The sequence below is a fragment of the Aspergillus novofumigatus genome (assembly GCF_002847465.1).
Source record: "Aspergillus novofumigatus IBT 16806 chromosome Unknown P174scaffold_4, whole genome shotgun sequence".
NCBI classification, from domain to species: domain Eukaryota; kingdom Fungi; phylum Ascomycota; class Eurotiomycetes; order Eurotiales; family Aspergillaceae; genus Aspergillus; species Aspergillus novofumigatus.
Window position 1 is genome coordinate 1,576,292 of NW_020194277.1, and position 19,804 is coordinate 1,596,095.

The 19,804-nt window shown below is 50.2% G+C and overlaps 6 protein-coding genes across 6 annotated transcripts; 3 read left to right on the forward strand and 3 right to left on the reverse strand.

Annotated features, from left to right (window-relative positions):
• Window positions 1-1,015: 1,015 nt before the first annotated feature.
• On the reverse strand, window positions 1,016-4,453 carry P174DRAFT_430993 (putative 1-phosphatidylinositol-4,5-bisphosphate phosphodiesterase Plc1; the record flags this gene model as incomplete). Its single annotated transcript, XM_024825671.1, has 1 exon — window positions 1,016-4,453. One exon carries the CDS (start codon window positions 4,451-4,453, stop codon window positions 1,016-1,018), a length of 3,438 nt encoding a protein of 1,145 aa, XP_024682629.1.
• Window positions 4,454-5,369: 916 nt separating this feature from the next.
• Window positions 5,370-5,662, forward strand: P174DRAFT_420598 (uncharacterized protein; the record flags this gene model as incomplete). The annotated part of the gene is made up of 2 exons (XM_024824876.1): window positions 5,370-5,553; window positions 5,607-5,662. The coding sequence occupies 2 exons, from the start codon at window positions 5,370-5,372 to the stop codon at window positions 5,660-5,662; spliced, it is 240 nt and encodes a 79-aa protein (XP_024682630.1).
• A 6,635-nt stretch (window positions 5,663-12,297) lies between these two features.
• P174DRAFT_169824 (uncharacterized protein) lies at window positions 12,298-13,313 on the reverse strand. The gene is made up of 3 exons (XM_024821222.1): window positions 12,839-13,313; window positions 12,546-12,771; window positions 12,298-12,488 (listed from the first exon to the last, which is right to left on the reverse strand). Exons 1-2 carry the CDS (start codon window positions 13,061-13,063, stop codon window positions 12,547-12,549), a joined length of 450 nt encoding a protein of 149 aa, XP_024682631.1. The 5' UTR covers window positions 13,064-13,313; the 3' UTR covers window positions 12,298-12,488; window position 12,546.
• A 641-nt stretch (window positions 13,314-13,954) lies between these two features.
• Window positions 13,955-14,274, forward strand: P174DRAFT_441311 (uncharacterized protein). Its single transcript, XM_024827282.1, has one exon. The coding sequence runs from the start codon at window positions 13,986-13,988 to the stop codon at window positions 14,229-14,231; it is 246 nt and encodes an 81-aa protein (XP_024682632.1). The 5' UTR covers window positions 13,955-13,985; the 3' UTR covers window positions 14,232-14,274.
• Window positions 14,275-15,162: 888 nt separating this feature from the next.
• Window positions 15,163-16,730, forward strand: P174DRAFT_485322 (putative adenosine deaminase; the record flags this gene model as incomplete). Its single annotated transcript, XM_024830768.1, has 5 exons — window positions 15,163-15,567; window positions 15,617-15,784; window positions 15,807-16,397; window positions 16,540-16,653; window positions 16,692-16,730. The coding sequence occupies exons 1-5, from the start codon at window positions 15,511-15,513 to the stop codon at window positions 16,728-16,730; spliced, it is 969 nt and encodes a 322-aa protein (XP_024682633.1). The 5' UTR covers window positions 15,163-15,510.
• Window positions 16,731-16,755: 25 nt separating this feature from the next.
• Window positions 16,756-19,715, reverse strand: P174DRAFT_441313 (uncharacterized protein). The gene has a single exon (XM_024827283.1). It carries the CDS (start codon window positions 19,510-19,512, stop codon window positions 16,822-16,824), a length of 2,691 nt encoding a protein of 896 aa, XP_024682634.1. The 5' UTR covers window positions 19,513-19,715; the 3' UTR covers window positions 16,756-16,821.
• Between the last annotated feature and the right edge of the window lie 89 nt (window positions 19,716-19,804).

The following is a 19,804-nucleotide window of genomic DNA, read 5'->3' on the forward strand; positions in this document are numbered from 1 at the left end:
GGCAAGTTATCCGATCGCGCAATGAGATGCAACTCTCCATATTCTATCACAAATTGGTAGATACGGGTGGATATGATGGAAATAGTATAGATGTACTTGTTAGAGGAGAGGAATTCTTTTATTAATTTCCTTATATCTAACAAATTCGAGAAATTGCAATGGCTGCCCATAGCTTTGGAAAAAGGAGCGTCCCAGCCGCATCTTCATAGTAAGACAAGTGGAAGAACTAAAAGACAGAGAGGCCTCGCCATCAGGGTATCGTCAGGAGCCCTTGGAGATGTGTATGGCGGACTGCAGGATGATTTCTCGCCTGCGAGCGTGGGAATGACACGGAGGGACCTTCGCAAACAATGTCTCCAAACGTATCCTCCGACAATTTAGGACAAGCAACAGTCATTTCGCTGGTAACTCCTCAAATGCTACCGTTCCATCAGATACAATTGAAACCGCAAGTAATGCCATCTTGAAAGCGAAAGCCTTGGAAACGCTCGAAGGAGCTTTCAAGGCATGAGGAGATCCGTTGGAACAGTCCACAGCAATGCGCACAACTGGTAAAAAACAAAAGAAAAGCAATGGGTATCGCCAGACGGGTATAACAGTGTCAGTATAATCCAGTAGCACAAATAAACAGAACAAATATAGCGACATCAAACAACAGAAATCTTGAATGCGCGGTTAGAATCCGCGAAAAAGTAACGGACCGTCCCAGACGTAATACATGAGTAACAAAGCAAGTAGGTATATGATCATGGTTCCCTCAAGCCATCCGGTGGTGATGAACAATCGCTATGCGCCATGTTTCCCTGAAGCAACTGGAAAATCAAGAAGAGCAATGCAAAGAAACAGATGCAATCTCAATCAGAAGAACGCCGCTCCAATATTTGCACAGGAGTATTGGTCATCCAGATGCGAGGTGGTGATGATGATAATTTTGAGGGGACGGCCAGAGGATAAAAGATAGGGAGTAAATGTAAAAGCACGACCTGCAGGTATGGCAGGGTTGGTAGGACTCTTGTCAAAGAAACAGAGATGATGTGGACGTCGTTGAAACAGTGGGCGTCAACGCCGGAGACGTATCCTTGTCGTCTGGGCTTGCAGGCGTCTCGCTACCCTTTTCAGATCTTTCTGTCGATGAACCACGCTTGAACACTGTTTGACCAATCTGACGAAGGATCCCCAGACGCTCGGCTCGAAGTTCCTCGGCGCCTAGTCGTTGAACCGGCACCGGGTCCTCCTTGGTAATCTTGCAGAATAGGGTGGAGAACAGATATTGATCACCGCCCAGATCGTACAGTGGCAGGTAACGGTAACCCTGAGACAGACTGCTCAGTTTGGCAGTGAAAGTGGCCAATTGAACACTGTTGTTGTTCCCAGCACTGCGCCCATCCAGTGAGCTCCAAACAGTCCAGCGAACGAACACCAGGTCTGGATACTTGGTCTCGAGCGATAGCTTGAAACGATCATTGAAAGTTGGGCTGTATCCGTTGCTCTGCTCGATCTTTGTGCGCCGACGATGCGGATAGCCAATGCCCGACACGCCGTTCCGCGCGGAAGCATTCATGCCTCCTTCTCCGACGACAAAACTCTGGCCGCGATCGTCTGCGCTGAACATCTCAATTTCCACATATGGGTTGATATTGTCGTCAGGTCCCATGGTGCGTGGTCGAGGAAGTTGTTGAGCGGAAATGACCTCCACTGAGAATCGAACCAGCTTCCGTTCGGTGGACGCCTTGCTCGCTTGCTCATAAGGCGGGAGACGAAGTGATTCGGGCTTGAGGACGTAGCCAGTGCGATCAGTTCCAGCCGCAAACATGGCTTGGTTCAGCTGCATTCCGATGTCGTACGTTTGCCAATTCAAGGCTGCCATTTGCACGCCGCGTCGCCAGAACTTGAGCGGATCGAAATTAGACGAACGCAAACGAAACCCGGACGGATAGACTCGCGTGAGGTATTTTTGATTGTGTCTTTCCAACAGGGCCTTATTCTCCGCGTCACGGCAGATGCTCTCGAAAGGCCGCTCCGCGAAGGAGTAAACATGGTTGAACCGCTGACTCTCGGGAGACGAGAAACTATGCCATTTGTAGCCACGGGTGTAAACTCCAAGGTCTGATAGAGGCTTCGTGATCTTGCTCTTCTGACGTCGCCTTCTTTCTCTCTTGACTGACACCAACGCGCCATCGCTGTCTTCTGTCGCGCTGCTCATACTTGTGGTGGTGAAAGACCGTCTATCCTGCGAAACGAAGGGCCCTACACTCTCCTGGCCAATGGTCGCAGGACTGGAGAGAGGAGGAAGGTTCATGAACATAGGATTCTCAGGGACGCTAGGACGCATCCATGGGGAACTTGAGCTGCGCTTCCGACCAGTGCTCGCAAAAGAAGTCGAGGTATCTTGCCGTACTCCCTCGAGCTTCTCGTCACATGTTTTGACTTTGACGAGAATCCGGCCCTTCAGGTCTTCTGGTGATGGGAGGACAAAGCTATTTGTCAAGAGCGGCTCCAGGACGAGTCGTTCCTTAAAAGTGTCTTTCATGATCTTGACCATTGCCAGCTGCTGTTCGGGATTGCAATGAACCTCGAGCGAGAGGATCAGGGGAAAGTCGCAGGTGATAAATGCATATCGGTTGATGACAGTGATGCAATCGGCGAAGAGAACACTGGTTGTCATGGTCCGTCCATGCGAAACGATCGGGCGGCCATCGGCACCATCCCAGCAGTCAATCTCGACGCATCGGCAACCCTGTGACAGGGCGCTGATATACGCCTCTGTGCTGGAAGCGCCGGCAACTTGACGGCCCAACAGGTACGTGTTATGAGAGCTGGAAATGAAATACTCATTGAGCGGTCGGTCAAATCGCGATTGGGGCGGGCGAGATGCGTAGATTCCGTTCCAGTTGGATGAGAGAAAGGCAGAGAAGGCTTCCAGGCTCATTCGGAAAGCCTGACGTTCCACACCTTCTGGGAGACTTGGTGCTCGCGGCTTGGACTTTCGAACATATTTGTCAAAAACTGAAACCCAATAGGCTCGATCGGTATCGACATCTTCTTGCTGTGCGTCGCGGAGAAAAGTCAGAAACTCGTCGACGGTGAGACCTTCCTGGGCATTCGCGGCCCATGTTTTAAACAGGTCCTTGATATCTTTCCTTTCTTTTAGACGAGCGACAAAGTTCTGAAATTCTGAAAAGTTGAGTCGACCCTTGTTGCCAAGATCAGCCTTGGAGAACTGAGCTCGAAGCATGTTCTTTGAACAATTGATATGCAAGCTTCGACAAACTGTTTCAACGGCACCGAAGTCAAGGCTCTCTTCTTCGCCGGGTGCCAAGCCCTGAGGGAACAGCCTTGACATTTCACGTTGCCAGTGCGCTTTTAAGACAGTCTCACTCTGACCGGACCCAGCCAAGCCAGCCATGAGATCGATTCGATACTGAGAGATATTCTCCAGGGTCGTTGTCCAAAGTTCAAGGATATGGTCATTGGGAGCAATGAGGTGCAACGTCTTGACGGACCGACCCTTGGACCTTTCAGGATCAGCAATGACGATGGTGAACCAGCGGCCTTCAACATCCTGAGGAACTTGGTGTTCCTCGCGATAGTTGCGCGCATCCGCTCCGACGCGGACCTCCTTGATATCGTCAATGTAAAAGCGTTTCGCCGGGTTTGACAGATCCCAGTAAACCTTGCCTGCATCAAGGTCGAGGAAGAAGCGCACCTGCTTCTTACGCTTCTTAGTCACTTTCGTCAACACCGTCCCGCGCTGAATCGCCGAATCAACTTTGGGCGCAACGGCGCCCGCGTTGCGCGAGGCCATCATGTTGGCGTCATTCGGGAGACTGGACGCTTCCGAGCCACACCAGGCACCCAGAGAATCCACCGCGTCGTTGCTATCTTCTTCATTGCTAGAATCAAGAGCACACTCACGTCCGGTCTGAGCTGCTGTTTTACTGTCGCTGCGTCGCCGCATGATGACCGGACCGGAGCTGCGATCTCGTTTATCACTGTGAGTTGCAGATTGTCTTCTTCGCGTGAGCTTGCTGGCTGCGCCTCTCGATATTCTCCGCATCAGGCCAGCGCCTTTATTCGGATTGGGGCCCGCAGAGTCCACATTTGAGGTCGCCGGATTACCTGGGATAGCCATCATTGACTCTCCAAGCTCGAAAGAGGAAAGCGAAACGGGAGGAAAAGAAGATAAACGCCCCCGAAGGCCGTCGGTAGCGATCTGTAATGGTGTGCCTGAAGGGCTAGAAGCATTCGAATGGTTGGAAGTGGGGAAAAGAGATGAGGGAGTAGTTGTGAGCGAAGACAAATAAGAGGTTGCCGAGGAGGTCTGAGTTGCGGGCGAAAAAGACGTGATGACATGATGTAATTTTGGAGGGTTGGGGAGAGAATTGTTGATATTTAAACTGGGCTGAGCGTCGCCATTCAGAGCCGCAGGCGACGAAGTAGTAGCATAAGCCATTGCGGCTACTGAATATACCGCTAAGCTGTAGAACGTGAGATAGAGGAGTGTTGTATTGAATCGTGTCTGTGCCTGAGTCACCTGGACTCTGCGGAGGACGAATGAAGTTCAAGGCGGTTACCAAAGGGATGCAGTTGCTTCGGCGAGCAGCCTATAGCTAGGATGCAATACGAGCCCTAAAAGGGAACGCGTCTGAGTGAGAAATGCACAAGCCACGTCCTTAGCGGGATTGCTCCGATTTTGATATCTGCATCTTGGCCAGCCTTTGATGCAAAGCGGAGAGCCCTGCCCGAGAGCGCTCGCGAGAGAGAACAGACAAGCAAAAGGGGCAGAGAGGTCGACTCAGGTCCTTGATAGCAATTGAGACAGGCACTGGCTCTGTTGTGTAACGATAAGGCTGCGGCCGAAATCTGACAGGCGCACAGTAACGAATCGCAGAATGGTGCAATTGCGCCTTTGACTGGAGACTTGGCTGCGGGCTCGCTCGTCTCCGTGTCGGCCTCGGTTGGAGGGCTGAGCTTCGTACTTGTTCTTATTGTCTCCTGTTATTATTATATTTTAATAACTCTTTTTACCTCCCCGGTCGACTATGATATTGTTACCCCTCCTCGGAGCGCCGATCTTCCAGTACGCGGGGAAAGCTATATCCTCTCCAAGAAAAACGCGAGGGGATTGCGGAGACGGCTGTCTCACTGACTGGAGATATAGACGGCCGCCGTAGTGTAATGAGGGACAAGGCGAGCGAAATTCAAAGACAATTTCTTTTTTCGCGCTCTTCTTATTTGCTCTAAGAAAGCGAGATGCGAGTCACAACGTATGCAACTGCGCATGTGCTTGTCAGCAGAGCCCCCCTCCGCAGAACCAAGCAGCGCTCTTTTCGCGACAATAATTGGAACAAGAGCCAGGAAATCGAACTATGCGTCGATTGGCGCCACTCCTGACAAAAGGGCGAGGCGGCGCGGGTAACGGAATGGGGATTTCGGCGACGAAAATCGGGGCCGATTGCAATGCGAACGCAGGATTGCCTGCCAACACAGGTGGATGCACGCGGTCCAAAAGGGAAGAGGGACTTGAGGATGAGCAATCGGAGATTGGACCGAGTAGAGAGGAAACGTCGTGAGAGGTAGTAGTGTAGTTTTGCTCGACGTCAAAGCTATGCCGGGTTTTCCTGCACGGTTACGTGGTGCGAAGGAGATTGACCTGCAGTAACACCGTCCAGGCAAGTAGACCGACAAATCTCTATGTGAGTCAGAAACGATGATGGATCATGCGACGGAGGAGAATGTGCCAGCGTTATCCTTCGTCCAGGCAGAAACCGAGTACTCGGGAGGTTATAGATGGCGGTACAAAGGATACTTGTAGGCTGAAGTGGGAGAGGTGGAAAAGGGAGTAGAAAAAAAAGAAATCTGAAGAACTGTTCGAATTTCTTTTCTCTTTGGATACCCTTTTTTTTACCCTTTCCGAAAAAATAATAATAGGTAATACTAAATGACGGGGAGGAAGATGATAAGGTAGTTTTAGGGCCGCACGGGGCAGGGCTGTGATTGGAATTGGAAGAAGGATTTTGGAAGGCTCGAATCGAATTCGAAGAAACCGATGGACGTTTCAATTGATTGAAAGAAAGCTCAGGTGGATCCTTACACTGACGTACGGCTTGGTATTGCAGTATCGTCACAGCCGTTTGATACACGTACGGACAAGTGTACCAGTTTCCCCGTTAGCCTCTCCAGGCCTTGTTCTTGTAATTGATACCTTTGATGTAACGCGTCGCGGTGGCGTATCTTCGTTTGCCTTTTCCTCTCTTCCCGTCGTTGTCGGAGGCCTGCGGATATTCCCTGGGGTGATACGGAGTACTGATTGTTCTTTGGAATATTACAGGCCGTTCTCTTGCTGGTACGGAGTATTAGAGGTTGGATTTGGGTATCGAAGGATGAGCACTTGTAATGATGATATAACACAACAATAATGGTGATGTGATGGCTTTTTCGGAGGTCCTGATAGGAATGAAGAACACAGATCTGTGGTGGTAATCAAACTATGCTTGCGAAAGGGAGTACAATCCTCCATTTAAATATCAGACTATGAGGGTCAAGAAAGGGATGATACTTCATCAGGCATGTAGTCTCGTTAGACTGGGCCGTTGTACTCCGTATCTACTTGTCCAGGTTGCTAGGTAGGTAAGGTAGGCATCCTGACTCCGCCGGTGGGTGGATTCAAACAGCACATCGCAACAGCTCGCAACAGCTCGCAACAGCAGCCCAAATTAATTAGCTCTTCCTTTTTCCCTTTTTCCTGAGCTGATCTTTCGAACTTACCTCTCTTCCCCACCGTTTTGGAAGAAGATTAAGGCAATCTGACCGGCTTAATTAGAAGCGTGACCAATGAGCTAAGCATTTTCTCTCGTTACTTTACCGCCTGTCTTAGAGCCAGCCCCGTTGAGACACAACTCTCTATGTACGTACTTGATTGACTAATATTATAGGTTATTATTGAGCCAACAAAAGCGCATTAATATATCTTAATTATTATTTAATATGTGAGAAACTCATCCCATTCATCGTCTCGAAAATGACCCGTAGATACTGGAACCGCATTTGGCAAGGACACAATCAGCGGATCCCAATTCGGCCCTCTAATTGGCCAACCATTCCTGGAGAATGTCACTGTCAATCTTGCATGAGAATGATCAATGTTTCAAAATCCCTGCCAACCTTCTTCTCATTCTTTGTTACAGGATGGGGAATCATGTATCCATAGGAGTTGAAGTCTTGTCATTCCATCTACATGCCTTGTGTGTAACAGAACTGGTAGATAGACTCTAATGAATTCCGTCACAGCCTCGTACCCGTGTCCTGAGATGTAACGATCCCATCATGATCATGAGATGATAAGGTATGAAAAGATTGTTTCAGCTGCATAGGTTCCCACAGAATTCTCTGAGCTGTTCAGTGACAGTCTATGCAGTCTAGTCTACACCCGACAAAATGGTATGTAGAATGTCAAAGCTAGGCCAGCCCATATAGGATTTGTTTAGTACCCACATATACCTCCCTGTTGCTGTCACTATTATTGTTACAGAAAGTGCATGGCACCGACACAATGGTCGTGGGAACAAAGCTGTGGAGGTTTCAGTCTTATCTGCCCATAATCAGTAGATGATCGGCGAACTTGCATTGGCCACTTTGAGGGAGTTTTGTTTATTCCCAGCCTGCAGCACCGCTGTCGCTGATGAAGCAAGAATAAAACCTTCCAATTCTGTTAACACATCCTGGGTCACCTTTACAGAACTCAAATATGCGCTGGCAAATCGATATCGAGTAGACTTACTTGACTTGATGGGGTTTAGGGGGTGGATCACATCACCTGACAATCAGAACAGGATTTCATGAATATCACTGTCAATCATTTTTTTGAACACTAACTTTCTCCGAATGCTTCTTGACCGCATCAGCCCACTGTATCTGCAGCAACTGTAATTCTGGAAGATTGATCTCAGAAATGGCTGATAAGTATCCCCTGTAACCAGGACTATTCTCCAATATTGTCTCGTACAAGTTTACAGTGGTAAGTTACCTAGTTACCAGGAACATCACAGTACGCGGCCGCGATAAGGTTTCTAAGTCCTAGGGCTGAGGCTGGATGAGAATATTAAGTGGCGGTGAAACGCGGGCCAGGGGGCGGTGCGCGAAGGGAAAAAGTCACAACTGGGGAAATTGAGAATAGGGATCATCGTCCTCTGCTAAGCGGAGAATAACGAAGGTTATGAAACTCCGCTCTTCAAACACTAGTTAGCAGATCCATGGGGAATTATCCCGAGGATCTCTGCGATGATTCCCTACGAGCCCATGACGCTCCCCTTAAAATTTGAGAGTCATCCACCGAGAAGAGCGGTCAAATTCCCCGATCCTCGGGTGGTGTACGGAGTAGACTATTCCCTATCTACACTGGTTGCGGCTACATGCCTACCTAGTTTCTCTCAGATTGAAGACGGGGCGCTCAAACTTGCCATACCTATTGAATCACTCATCCTAATCATCGTTTATGCACGATGCTGATATTGTATCAGAGTTGACGCTCTGACAACAGACTTGATCACGTTGCGAATTTACGTCTGGCCTGATTAGTGCATTGACAGGCTGAGCCTGCCCTGTTGTGAGACCAGCTATCAGCATCATTCTGCAGGGCGCCTCCCCAACCCCGCACATGGGCGACAGTTCCTGCTGAATCGGCGTCGCTCATTTCCTCACATAGTGCACGACAGCTTTACAAGTTCGTCATTTACCACCGTGTTCAGCTTGTTCTTAACCTCCAAAGGTAAAACACCCGGGGTCTATGCTTGTCTTGACTGCCCTTCGACCCCAACTGCTCTGTCCCTGACGCAGCGTATCTACATGCGCGGTTCGAAACGATGCATACAGGCAAGGTTTACTCCAGAGATTGATCGGCCGGCGATTCGAGGAGACTTTTCCAACATCGCACTGCGCATCGCTTAGGGTAACTTCCGTCCAGGTCAGGAGAAGAAGATGCCCTCATAAGGACTGCCGTGGATCATGGCTTCCAAGCATGGCATCATTCTGTCACTCATGATAGGGATGTCGGGGTCCGCCTCCAGCGAAACTGCCGCTCGGACACAGCGACTTTCATTATCTATTCTTTGGGGATTCTTTCACGCTTCCATAGGGCAGATTCTGATTAGATTGACATTGATTATCTATCCGGAATGTCTTAGAATAGTGCACGAATTAGCGTAGGTAGGTGTTCATTGTATGTAGGTCGTACTAGCTGGGATTGTCCTCCAATGAAAGACTAGGCAGGATGCGAATGATCAGGTGAGAGGTTGCAGCTTCCCCTCGGTTTCTAAGCCTGACTTTGAATCACCTTGAGAGGGTGTATCGTCGTATCAGGCACGTTGCCGTCAAATGTACCAGGCAACATCGTTTACTTATTATTATTGTTTACCACGAAATCGTAATGCAATCACTATTTCTTCCCGCTTATCCGTTTGCATACCGGTTTCGCGGTTACTGCGGGATGTGCCTTGACAAAGTCGATGGGTAGTTTAGATCAATTTAGTCTCCAATATCAGGCCACATTGTTTAATGACGCAGGAGCATGTACATTTCAGTTGCTCATGATCACCGGCTGCATGTACGTACGATTAAGGCATAGCCATAGGTACATGTCGACAGCCGTCCGAGGTAGGTACCAAACATTATCACCAATCTCTCTTTGTTCTCATGACAACATGCCTGGGAGGATTGTGCTATTGAATTACCTACCTGGGTAGTTAATATGCTGAGAGACTAATCCATACCACCTTACTGCATCCTGCATATGCTTATAGTTGAAGGATTTGCCTCATGACCCAAAAGCCCTGAGGGAATAATAGGGGGAATACCTACCTACTTCCAAAACTAGTAACCTACCCCTCTCCGACGTCCAGCTGTTAATGGAGCCAGTCACAGGTACAACATCTGGAAAATAGTCTCCGTCTTTCTCTGCTACATGCATAGCTTATCGACCGATAAGCAGCAACTCAAACCAGGGCACCTGATATTCTCAATCCAGTCATTGTTGATCATGATGATGCTCCATATTAGTGCTGACAATCCTGACGATCTGACCGCTCTAATGAGCATCATTGAGGCGCGTCCTGACGTGCCACGATATCAACAGATAGCAGTATAGTTTTGCAACCAAACTATGACTGATGATGATAGGTAGGAAATCGTTGCGAGTCACTTTTTTCATGATGATACATACCAGTAAATAAACAGGAACTTGAAAGAGCGACAGCAACCATGTCTAGCCCCGTGACCATCACCGCGCCCCCTTATTCGTAGCGGGATGGGCCGGCTCGTAGTGCTTGTGTTACCATGACAGTCGGTTTCAGTCCAGGAGCATCCATCTCCTCAGCATAATGAAAAGAGGTTATCCAAGTTATCTATTGAGTATCTAGGCAGGTAATCATAAGTAATCATACCTACCTTTAGTAGTTTGAGTCATAGGAGCGGCTCCTCCCATTGGACTTCGCAGCCTAAGGCATCCAATGAGGACAAAAACATCCTGAGCGAGGGCGTAAGCTTGCTGATTGGCTCTTGGAGTCTGCCTCATGGGGCTATTCTCAACCGGTAGCTGCCCCACACTTGACAGCTTCCAAGCCTTCCATCCTGAGCGAGGGCGTAAGCTTGCTGATTGGCTCTTGGAGTCTGCCTCATGGGGCTATTCTCAACCGGTAGCTGCCCCACACTTGACAGCTTCCAAGCCTTCCATCCATCGTTCTTTTGCCCTTCAGCCAGGAAGGATCTCGCATCCGAAAATTCCTTGCTACGATCACACACTTGCCAGCAGCCAGTGAGAGAGCGGTCAAGAACCGCCCGCTTCGTCCTTGGGTCTTCGTTTTCGTATCCCCCTCACTACAAAGTTGAGAAATCAAGTCTCTCATTTGTTCAAAGTCATCATTATATTCTGTTGCCGGTTCAATCGGCATATCATATATCGTCCATGATTCCATGACGCTAGCTTATTTCCACATTCGTTAATTTTCCCAATCTAGTCGTGGCCTACAGTATTACGAAGCCCCGCTAGAAAGGGGGGTTGCAGAGAAACGTGCGAAACGAGGCATGCTTCATTCTACGTTTGTAATACAGTAATGAATGTGCCTTTCTCCAGAAGGCATCAAGCTAAGGCTAAAGCAGAGCGAAAAGGGATATCGTGGTCCTGCGAAATTGGGTAGCAGTCAACGGTTAAGGACATTATGACATCATAGACAAATTGCCCCATGCAAATGAACCAGGGATCCCCGCTTTTCAAGAAATACCCTTCTGCGCATCACAAGGAATTTAATTGAAAGCACGACATAAAGGGGGAGAATAACGAGCGGCTTCAATGGAAATACATTCCTTACCAGCATTTTGGTTCTACTTTACCTGATGGGTATCTAGCTCAAAGAAAACAGTTTAAACTAAAAAGGAGACTAGGTACCTTAGTCTATCGTTTCCCGCCAGCGTGGTTGCTGCATCAGATGCATTAGCGTGTATCACTGGACTTGACCAATGTAATTCCATTACACCGTTTTCGTAAGGAAAGTACATACAATACCTCCCGTACAACATCTGAGGTTCTGCCCTGTCGGTATTCTGCGGCCCCAAGTTCCAGTGTCCACAACCCACACAACCCCATATGAAATAGAAACCGGCTGCAAATAGGTAGGTTTTCTCGCTGTCGATCTTCGATAGTTGGCCGAACTTCAATTCATGACACGCAGTCAGATGATTTCGTCGAATACATATTTGGAATCCCATTCCTTGATCTTACAGGAGACCAACTTAACGGCGCAGAACAAACTCGTGTAAGTGTTCTTGCATTCCTAGTACCTGGCCTTTGACATCATCGACTGCCGGGGTTACGAAATGCAATTTCTTTGTAATTATGACCAGATGAAGGCTGAGGTGAGCATGTTCCCAACTGGATGGAACGTTGCGCCTCTCGGACCGGGGTTGGATGGGTATATTTTCCTGTACGTTGGCCTTTTAGCTGGGCGTCTGCCTTTCCATAGGAGTTAGATGCAGCCAATATTAGTATCATCCTGGCTCTCATAATTCGTAAAATGATGGCAATATTATTAATTAAAATTGAAGGTTCTTTCATCATTAGTCTAACTCTGCTGATAGCACTTGTAATTGTGCCCAATAATAATATTTCAGAAGGAGGAGCTGAATGGTATGCAAGCCTCCTGCCTTAGGCATGGATGTCACCTTCAGCCGCTTCGATCGTTCGATGCGTTTTCGATACTGCAATGCAACACTCTAGTCCTCTCTACAATTCATGCTGCCCAGTGTACAGAGCTCGCGCCTCAAAGCATCAGCACGGTCATCTCCGTCGTGCATTGTGCCTTGGACTGATGAGTTGCTCACTGTAGTTCTAATTCTAACACTCCCCACCCTAGCCAGCCAGCCAGCCACAACTCAACCACCAACGTGCTCTGGCTGGCGATCAGTTCAATAGTCATCGATTCGTGGGTGATATAGATACTCTCAACAATAATATTAGTTACCAGGCTAACAATCTGCAGGAGCGAAGCCTTTCTCACTCTATCTTCTGTCGAGTCTTGTGATCACAATTCTCAATACAGGCAGTTCCTCTCTTTCCTTTTTCCTGAGCTCTGCGGAATTCCTATGGCTGTCTCTCAAGGTGCGGTGACTAGTGACTAAGGTGCATGTCGCCTGTCTTCTCGAAAGCGCACACTCTCTATGTGCTGGTGAGCTTACTATTGGATTCTTACTCACCGCTAGGAATGCAGCTCCATCAAGGGACATCTGAGGCTCGTCACTTACCGATGTGTGCTTGAATTATAGAAACCCACTAAAGACAATATTATTGTACCTTACAGGGCCCGGACTCTCGAGTTTGATTTGACTGTCCATCCAGGCACTTGAGACACGCAAGCGAGGGATAGGCTCCATTGTCTTCTTGCTTGGATACCGACCGGCAGTGTTTGATCGAGATAATTGAGATCCACCATCTGATCCTGGTCTCTTTCTCAGCCTGTTTCAGTATTTTCCGTCTCCGGGGACTTGGTTTTGAGTGTCTGATGTCTGATACTGGCATGCTTCGCGGACCAGCCCAGTGGTCCTAACCGCATTATCAATGATCAGTTACGACTTCTCTTAGTCAATAATGATAGTCGAGACTCCTAGCGGTTCACTCAAGAGTCTTTACCCTTTCCATCGTCTCGCAGTCCGCACTCAGATGTTGTTCTCTTGTTAGTCTCGGTCCGCCCCGGCAACAGGGCGCCACTCCCGAGCTCAGCTGTCCCACGCACAAATCGCTAGGGACGAAATTACCACTTGCGTCCCGCGATACAACCTGAATTTTGGGCTTGATACGATCAGGAGTTCAATATTGACGGGCCTACGGAGTAGTAAGGGGCCAAATGCCGGCTATGAGAAGCACTATCGACTGACCAAGTGACACATTGCCAATTAAACTACTGATTTTAAGCACGCAACAGAAAATCTCTTGTTTTTATTTGTACCGTTAAAATCTCCACACCAGATCTTCTACTAAAAATAGCCTCACTTGCTTGGGATCTGAAACTATCTATCCAATCATTCTTGTCCTAGACTCCTAGGTGCATTTCCAGAATCCTTCGACATCCTCGAGGAATTGGTGGAGAAATCGCAAGATTCATTCGGCTCGCTTGACGACCTGAGGCAGTGCATATTGCAACCTGGAAGGCAGCCACATTTGTACCTTCTCCTCAGCAACGATCCCTGAAGGAATAACTGCATCCATACTCCATACGGGAAGAGAATCTGAGACACGAAGAATGACAGTTGGCGACCCCGCCTTTTTAAAGCGCTAATGCTACTAAAGATCCTAGGCTTTTCAGAAATGTGCTTAGCGAGAGCCGAGAAAACCCAATGGGGTACCATTTCCTCGAATTTCGGTCCTGGACTTGGTGCATCCCACGCAGAAACGACCTGCATGGCAATGACTCTCTCTCCAAACGCATGAGCTTATACGGCCGATGGGAAGAGGGATTGTGAAACTTCTGCTCCTGCTACGGTGCCCCCATGCCCCCACCATGTTCCCTGTCGTGGCATGGGCGCACTGGTTGTTTAGTGATATCCAGAACAGAGTATACGAGACGCCCTTGTGCAAGTCCACAGATGCATACATACGACAGGCGGCTACGCCTTGTAGCCTGGTGTCAGCTAGGAGAGCAAGGTTGCACTTGATCAAGGTTTCATTTCTTTCGAATCTTCTTCCATGACCCTCCGGCTTCCGCACTCTCCCATGCTCCTTTACCCTTCCTTCTCCACTTTTTATTTGAGCCCTCGTCTGAATCTCCCGTCCAATTTAACCGAAACAGGTACTGGCTGGTTCGGAGATTCCGTGATTCCTTCGTTGTCGTTAATATCGACAGTATCAGCCAGTCCCCGCATTAGGCTGCTAGCTTGCCATTTACTGCATCCGAACGTCATCTGACTCTACCAGGATTTACGCTGATTCAGCTCATCGCCGAGAAGGTCCTCACATTGCGCAAGGGTCCTGCTTTCTAGAAACTCTGTTAGAGACCCCTCTTTAATGACAGGGATGTTGACCGTCTGGGACTGCACATAGCCATACTCCCCTTGACATGCTGAGACAGTAACAGGTTTTGTCAAGGGTGAACTACCTAGGAGCCTATTGTTTTGACCGGATTCGCCCAATTGACTTTGATGCAACCCCACAAGGCGGCAAGAGTTAGAGAAATACGCTATGGATATGTGCGGGATGAAAGTGGATAATTATCATATTTATACTTCAGGGCCATCACACATTCAGCTGTCAGGCCATCTAGTTTTCGAGAATTTGGCCTGGCCACGTACCTTATCATCCGGACGACGCAAGAACATACGTGTCCCGGTCTTTATCGGCGGAGTTGAAGCCAATGGTCGCTTCAGGTCCACGGAAGAGACTGACGAGATGGACCACGTCGTGCTTCACAGTCTCTCTTTGAATTTCGCGGCACTATGGAGTACAAACGATCAAATAACTAGGGCAGGGGGTCGTGGTGCGTAGGAAAGGCGCCAGGACTATGTACTGGTAGACGATGATGCGAGCGATTCTTGTCCGCTCTAATAAGTAGCGCCTTGTCTTCCATATTACCACTGCTAATCGTATTCTCTGACCTTTAAATGTTTCGCTCCTTCCAGATGGAAGACTCCTGGCGGAGTAGAGTGATACGAGACCTCGATGCGTCGATTTCCAAGAATATTCCCACATACTTTTATAAGGAAAAGTATCCTAACCAGTTCAGATACTTGGCTATTACTAGCAGTAGTGGTGAGACGAATAGTCCTGAGAGCATGGGAATTATCCACATCCATACTACAAAAGTAGAGAAAAAAAGTTGGTCATCCTCACCGTGCAGATATTCCTGCAGAACTTGAGAGGAGTCACCGCCATCTTCGCCACGCCAACTCCCTTGTAGCTTCTTCATCTTGTGCCATCCAGTTTCTTCGTCCGTAGCGACTGGAGATAACACAGAAGGATAACAAATCATTATAATGGACCTTTCAAAGCCCGTCGATGTCGCATTCACCAAGGCGCTACCCAAAATCGAGGTACTGTAGGAACTTCTCACACTATCTGACAGAGTCTAACGAGTCCCAGGTCCACGCTCATCTGAGCGGTAGCATCAGCCGCCAATGTCTCCATGAGATCTGGCTAAAGAAGAAAGCCCAAAATCCCGACTTTGACGTCGAAGATCCCCTGGTAGTCATGCCACCAGGAAAAGTCGACTACTCTCTTCAGACGTACCGAACCATCCCATCGCACAAGGTGACAAGAACCACCCGCTAAGATGCATAGCTTCTTCTCCGTTTTCTCCAAATCCATCTACCAACTCTGCAACGACCTCGACTCCCTCGCCTACGCCACCAACTCCGTCCTACAAGAGTTCCTCGCCGACGGCGTCCGCTACCTCGAACTCCGCACCATCCCCCGCGCCTCGCCCACCCTCGCCTTCACCCGCACAGAATACCTCACCACCGTCCTCACCACCATCGAAACTTTTTTGTCAGTTCACTCCTCCCAAATCTCAGTCTACCTCATCCTCGCCATCGACCGCGGCAACAACACCGCCGCCGACGCCCTCTCCATCGTCGACCTCGCCATCGCGCACCGCCCCCGCGTCGTCGGCGTCGATATCTGCGGCAACCCCACGAAAGGCGACGTCGCGCTCTACGGCCCCGCCCTCGCCAAAGCCAAGGCCCACGGCCTAGGCATCACCGTGCACTTCGCCGAGACGGAGACGTCCGGCTCGGAGAGGGAATTAAGCACGCTGTTATCGTTCCGGCCGGACCGTGTGGGCCATGTCATCCATGTGTCTGAGGACTTCAAGCGCGAGATTGCGCGCCGGCGGCTGGGGCTCGAGCTGTGCATGTCGTGTAATGTGCATGCGGAGATGATTGATGGGGGTTCCCCGCGCATCATTTCGGGTATTGGAGGCATGTGGATTGTCCGGTTGTATTATGCGTAAGCTGCTTCTTCCATTACCTTCTCTGGGGAGGATCAGGTGCTGATGTTAGGCGCAGACGGACGATATGGGCTTTTTCTGTAGTCCTGTCTCGAATGAGTATCTCCTGGCGGCGGAGCACTTTCAGCTTGGCAGAGCGGAGCTGCTTGCGTTGTGTCGCGAGAGCGTGGATGTGATTTTTGGGGGGCAGGCTGAGAAGGAAAGGATGAGGGGCTTTTGCTGGATTTTGAGGATACGTATACCGTGTAGAAGTCTACGGTAACTGGTTATGGCTGATACGAATGATGATGAGATATGATCATGAAAAGCGACTTAAACACAAATGGGTATAAAGTACAAATCAACCCTGCCATCGGAACTTGCCCTCTCTCAGCGTCTCGACAACCCCCAAAGGCATAAACTCCCTGTTAACAGCCGCCAGACCTCCAAACTTCTTGACCATCTCTTCGTGGTACACCTCGGCCGTCCAGCGCCAGTACGGTGTCATCGTCAGCCACGAATCCGTGATTCCCCGACTGGCGCCGCCCGACCCCGTCTTCCTCAGCGACATCAGGCTACTCTGAAACCCGGCCGTCTGGTTGACGCTGACCTCCTCGGGGATGCGGATCAGATCCTCATACGCCTGCAGCAAAGCCCGGCTGTGAGATTCGGGATATCGCATGAACTCGTCCAGGGACATGAACGTGGCCGGGCTGTCATCATCGTTGAAGTCAACCCGCGCCGAGCTGCGGGGCCCGTCCTTCTCGAACCGCTCCTTGGCCGCATGCCACGCGTCCTCGTCCTCCAGGAACGCTTTCTGGAGTCGGCGCTGCGGCGTCTGCTTGATGTCCTCGCGCATAGCTAGGAGCGGAATGTACGGATTCAGCAGCTGCAGGCCACCAAGCTCGATGGGGAAGTAGAAGAAGCCGTCGGGAAGATCGCGGACGCGGAGCCTGTCCGCGATCATCTGGCGCAGGTGTGCGGTGACGCCGTCGGGAAACAGGGTCCGCTCGATGCGGCTGAGCGTCGAGATCGCCATGTCGATGTGGCTCCGGCCAAAGCACATGGCGGGTTTGCCGAAGTTGTTGGTGAAGAATCGCGCAAAGTAGCTGTTCCAGGCCTGTACCCAGGCGAAGATGCTCTTGCACGAGGCGAGCTGGTGGCCCAGTTCGGCAATGTGGCTGTCCACCTGCGACTGGTCGATGATGAAGCGGCCCTCCTGCGGGTCGAGCTTCAGAAAGCCCCAGCGGATGTCCCCGGTCGGTAGCAAGGATGAATGTTCTGATCCGGCTGGAACTGGGCTACCCTGACGGGGGTTTGGCTTTGTCAGTCGGACTGTTCCTGTCTTCTCCTCGTTGAACTCAAGACCCATGACCTTGGCGAACGTGGTCATGGCGCCCCAAGCTTTGACGCAGGTCTGCTCGCGGCCCCAGAACCAAAAGTCGTCATGCAGACGGTGCAGGTACGCGCCCTCCGTGCTTTGGTTCACCGCGTAGTCCATGCAGAAGAGGACCGTCTCGCCAAAGCAGTCCGATAGCGTATGACTTATGGGAGCTCCCCGCCTGCGAACCTGGACTGCGGCGTTCTCTCCGTCCTGCGTGAATTTGAGCGGCGCTTCGAGGAATACCTTGAAAAAATGGAGCCAGTTCTGGGGAACTCCAAAGTACTCCAGCACCGCCAGAACGGTCGCGTGCGACAGCGATGGGCCAAACCACTTGAAATCGGAACGGATGGCCGTAAATTGTCCGTACTGGGTGGTGTGGATGATTGACTCTGTGATCAGAAGGTGAAGCAGCGCGTGCTTTGTCCCCAGGGCGTTCTTGCGTTTTTCCCCGTCGATGCTATCGTCGCTGCTCGCTTCGTCGCCGTACTCGGGAACAGCTGCTTCCACGGACGACGGCAGCTGGGTCATAAAGTAGTCCGTCTCGTACATCTGTCGTCTGTAGTCATTCACGCAGTCGCCGCGAACCGTCGAGTCCAGAAAATACCTGCGCCGTTCCCGCTCTACCTTGGAGATCTGCTGGCGCGGCGATTGCCAAGCGCGAGTTTTGAAAAAAGCTCTGAATGCTTTCTTGAACGCCACCGACCATTTGAGTCCCAGGTATTGGAAGAGAAGACTGTCCAGCAGATCCTCGTCCATGAACACTCGGTACTTGCCGTTGAGCTGCCGACGCATTTCCACAGGTACCCCTTCCGCGGGCCAGTTCCAGCTATCCAGCGAAGCCAGACGCATATTCAACACATCTGCCACCTCCTGAGCTACTGCCTTGTTGCGCATGAACTCCCTCAGGATGCCCATCTTCTCCTTGGTGAGCAGGTCAGCCTTCAACAGCGACTCGGAGACCCACTTGAGGTCGTCGACGCTGAACCACTTCTTTTTCGCAGCAAATTCGGTCCCAAACGACTTGATCCTCTCCCGGAGCTCCTTGAGCGCCTGCTGTGTCAAGGGCGCCGTGTTGAATAGACCATCGAGGTACGCACGGATCGCATCAGCATTTACTTCCGCCGTCGAGAAAACCAATGACTCCCACGTCGCACGCTGCTCCTGCATCTCCGCGCGTCCCACCGACTCAAAATCTTTGCTGGCGCCCTGCTCAGCCTCCAAATTCTCCAGCCACTCCGTCACCAGATCACTGTAGAACGTGGCATGCTCATGCTTCAGCTCGAGCGACCGCAGCTCCTCCTCCAGCTGCGCAATCCAGTCTCTCAAGCTACTCTCAGAAACAGAAGGGTCATACTGACTCTGTAGGAGGAAGCGGCGAATGTTGGTGTATGTGGCGCGGTCAGAGCAATCTGCGACTCTGGCTGTCTGCTCCTCAGTATCCTCCGCGTCGAGATCCTCCTTATCGAAGGCGTCGTTGGGATCACCGTTGAGCTTGGTTACTCCCTCGAGTAGGACCTGGACTCTAGAACGCAGATCGGGGGCGTCCTGCGCGTCTTTGAAGATCTTGTCCTTGCGTTCCTCAAAGCGCTTGCGCTGTTTCGAGAGTTCTTTGATTTTGGTGGCGGTGATCGATTTGAGGGTTTGGGGAAGGGCACTGGCGGATGCCATTCTGAGGTGATGAAATGGCTAAAAGTTTCAGTTCCTCTGCGATACTGTTTCAGGGGTTTCACGTAGTTTCCTCACATTCAATGAAGAATAGTGAGTCGTGAGAACGCAGGAGTGGCTTTGAAGGACGGAACGCAACACCGTCCTCCTGACGATGCTAGAGTCTAGAGAGAGATAGAGTGAATGAGTAACATAGAGACAGAGAGATGAAAGAAGGAGATGATGGAATTTAGTATTTATGTCTGATGTGACGAAAGTAAAATCTTAAAGGGTAAATAAACAGTGGAGATGGAGT

Coding starts and splice junctions, on each gene's coding strand:
- P174DRAFT_441311 (XM_024827282.1), top strand. CDS start 13,986: ATGGGAAGAGGGATTGTGAAACTTCTGCTCCTGCTACGGTGCCCCCAT.
- P174DRAFT_441313 (XM_024827283.1), bottom strand. CDS start 19,512: ATGGCATCCGCCAGTGCCCTTCCCCAAACCCTCAAATCGATCACCGCC.
- P174DRAFT_169824 (XM_024821222.1), bottom strand. CDS start 13,063: ATGCCAGTATCAGACATCAGACACTCAAAACCAAGTCCCCGGAGACGG. Junction 12,772..12,838: donor GAGAGTCCGGGCCCTGTAAG/GTACAATAATAT, acceptor GACGAGCCTCAG/ATGTCCCTTGATGGAGCTGC.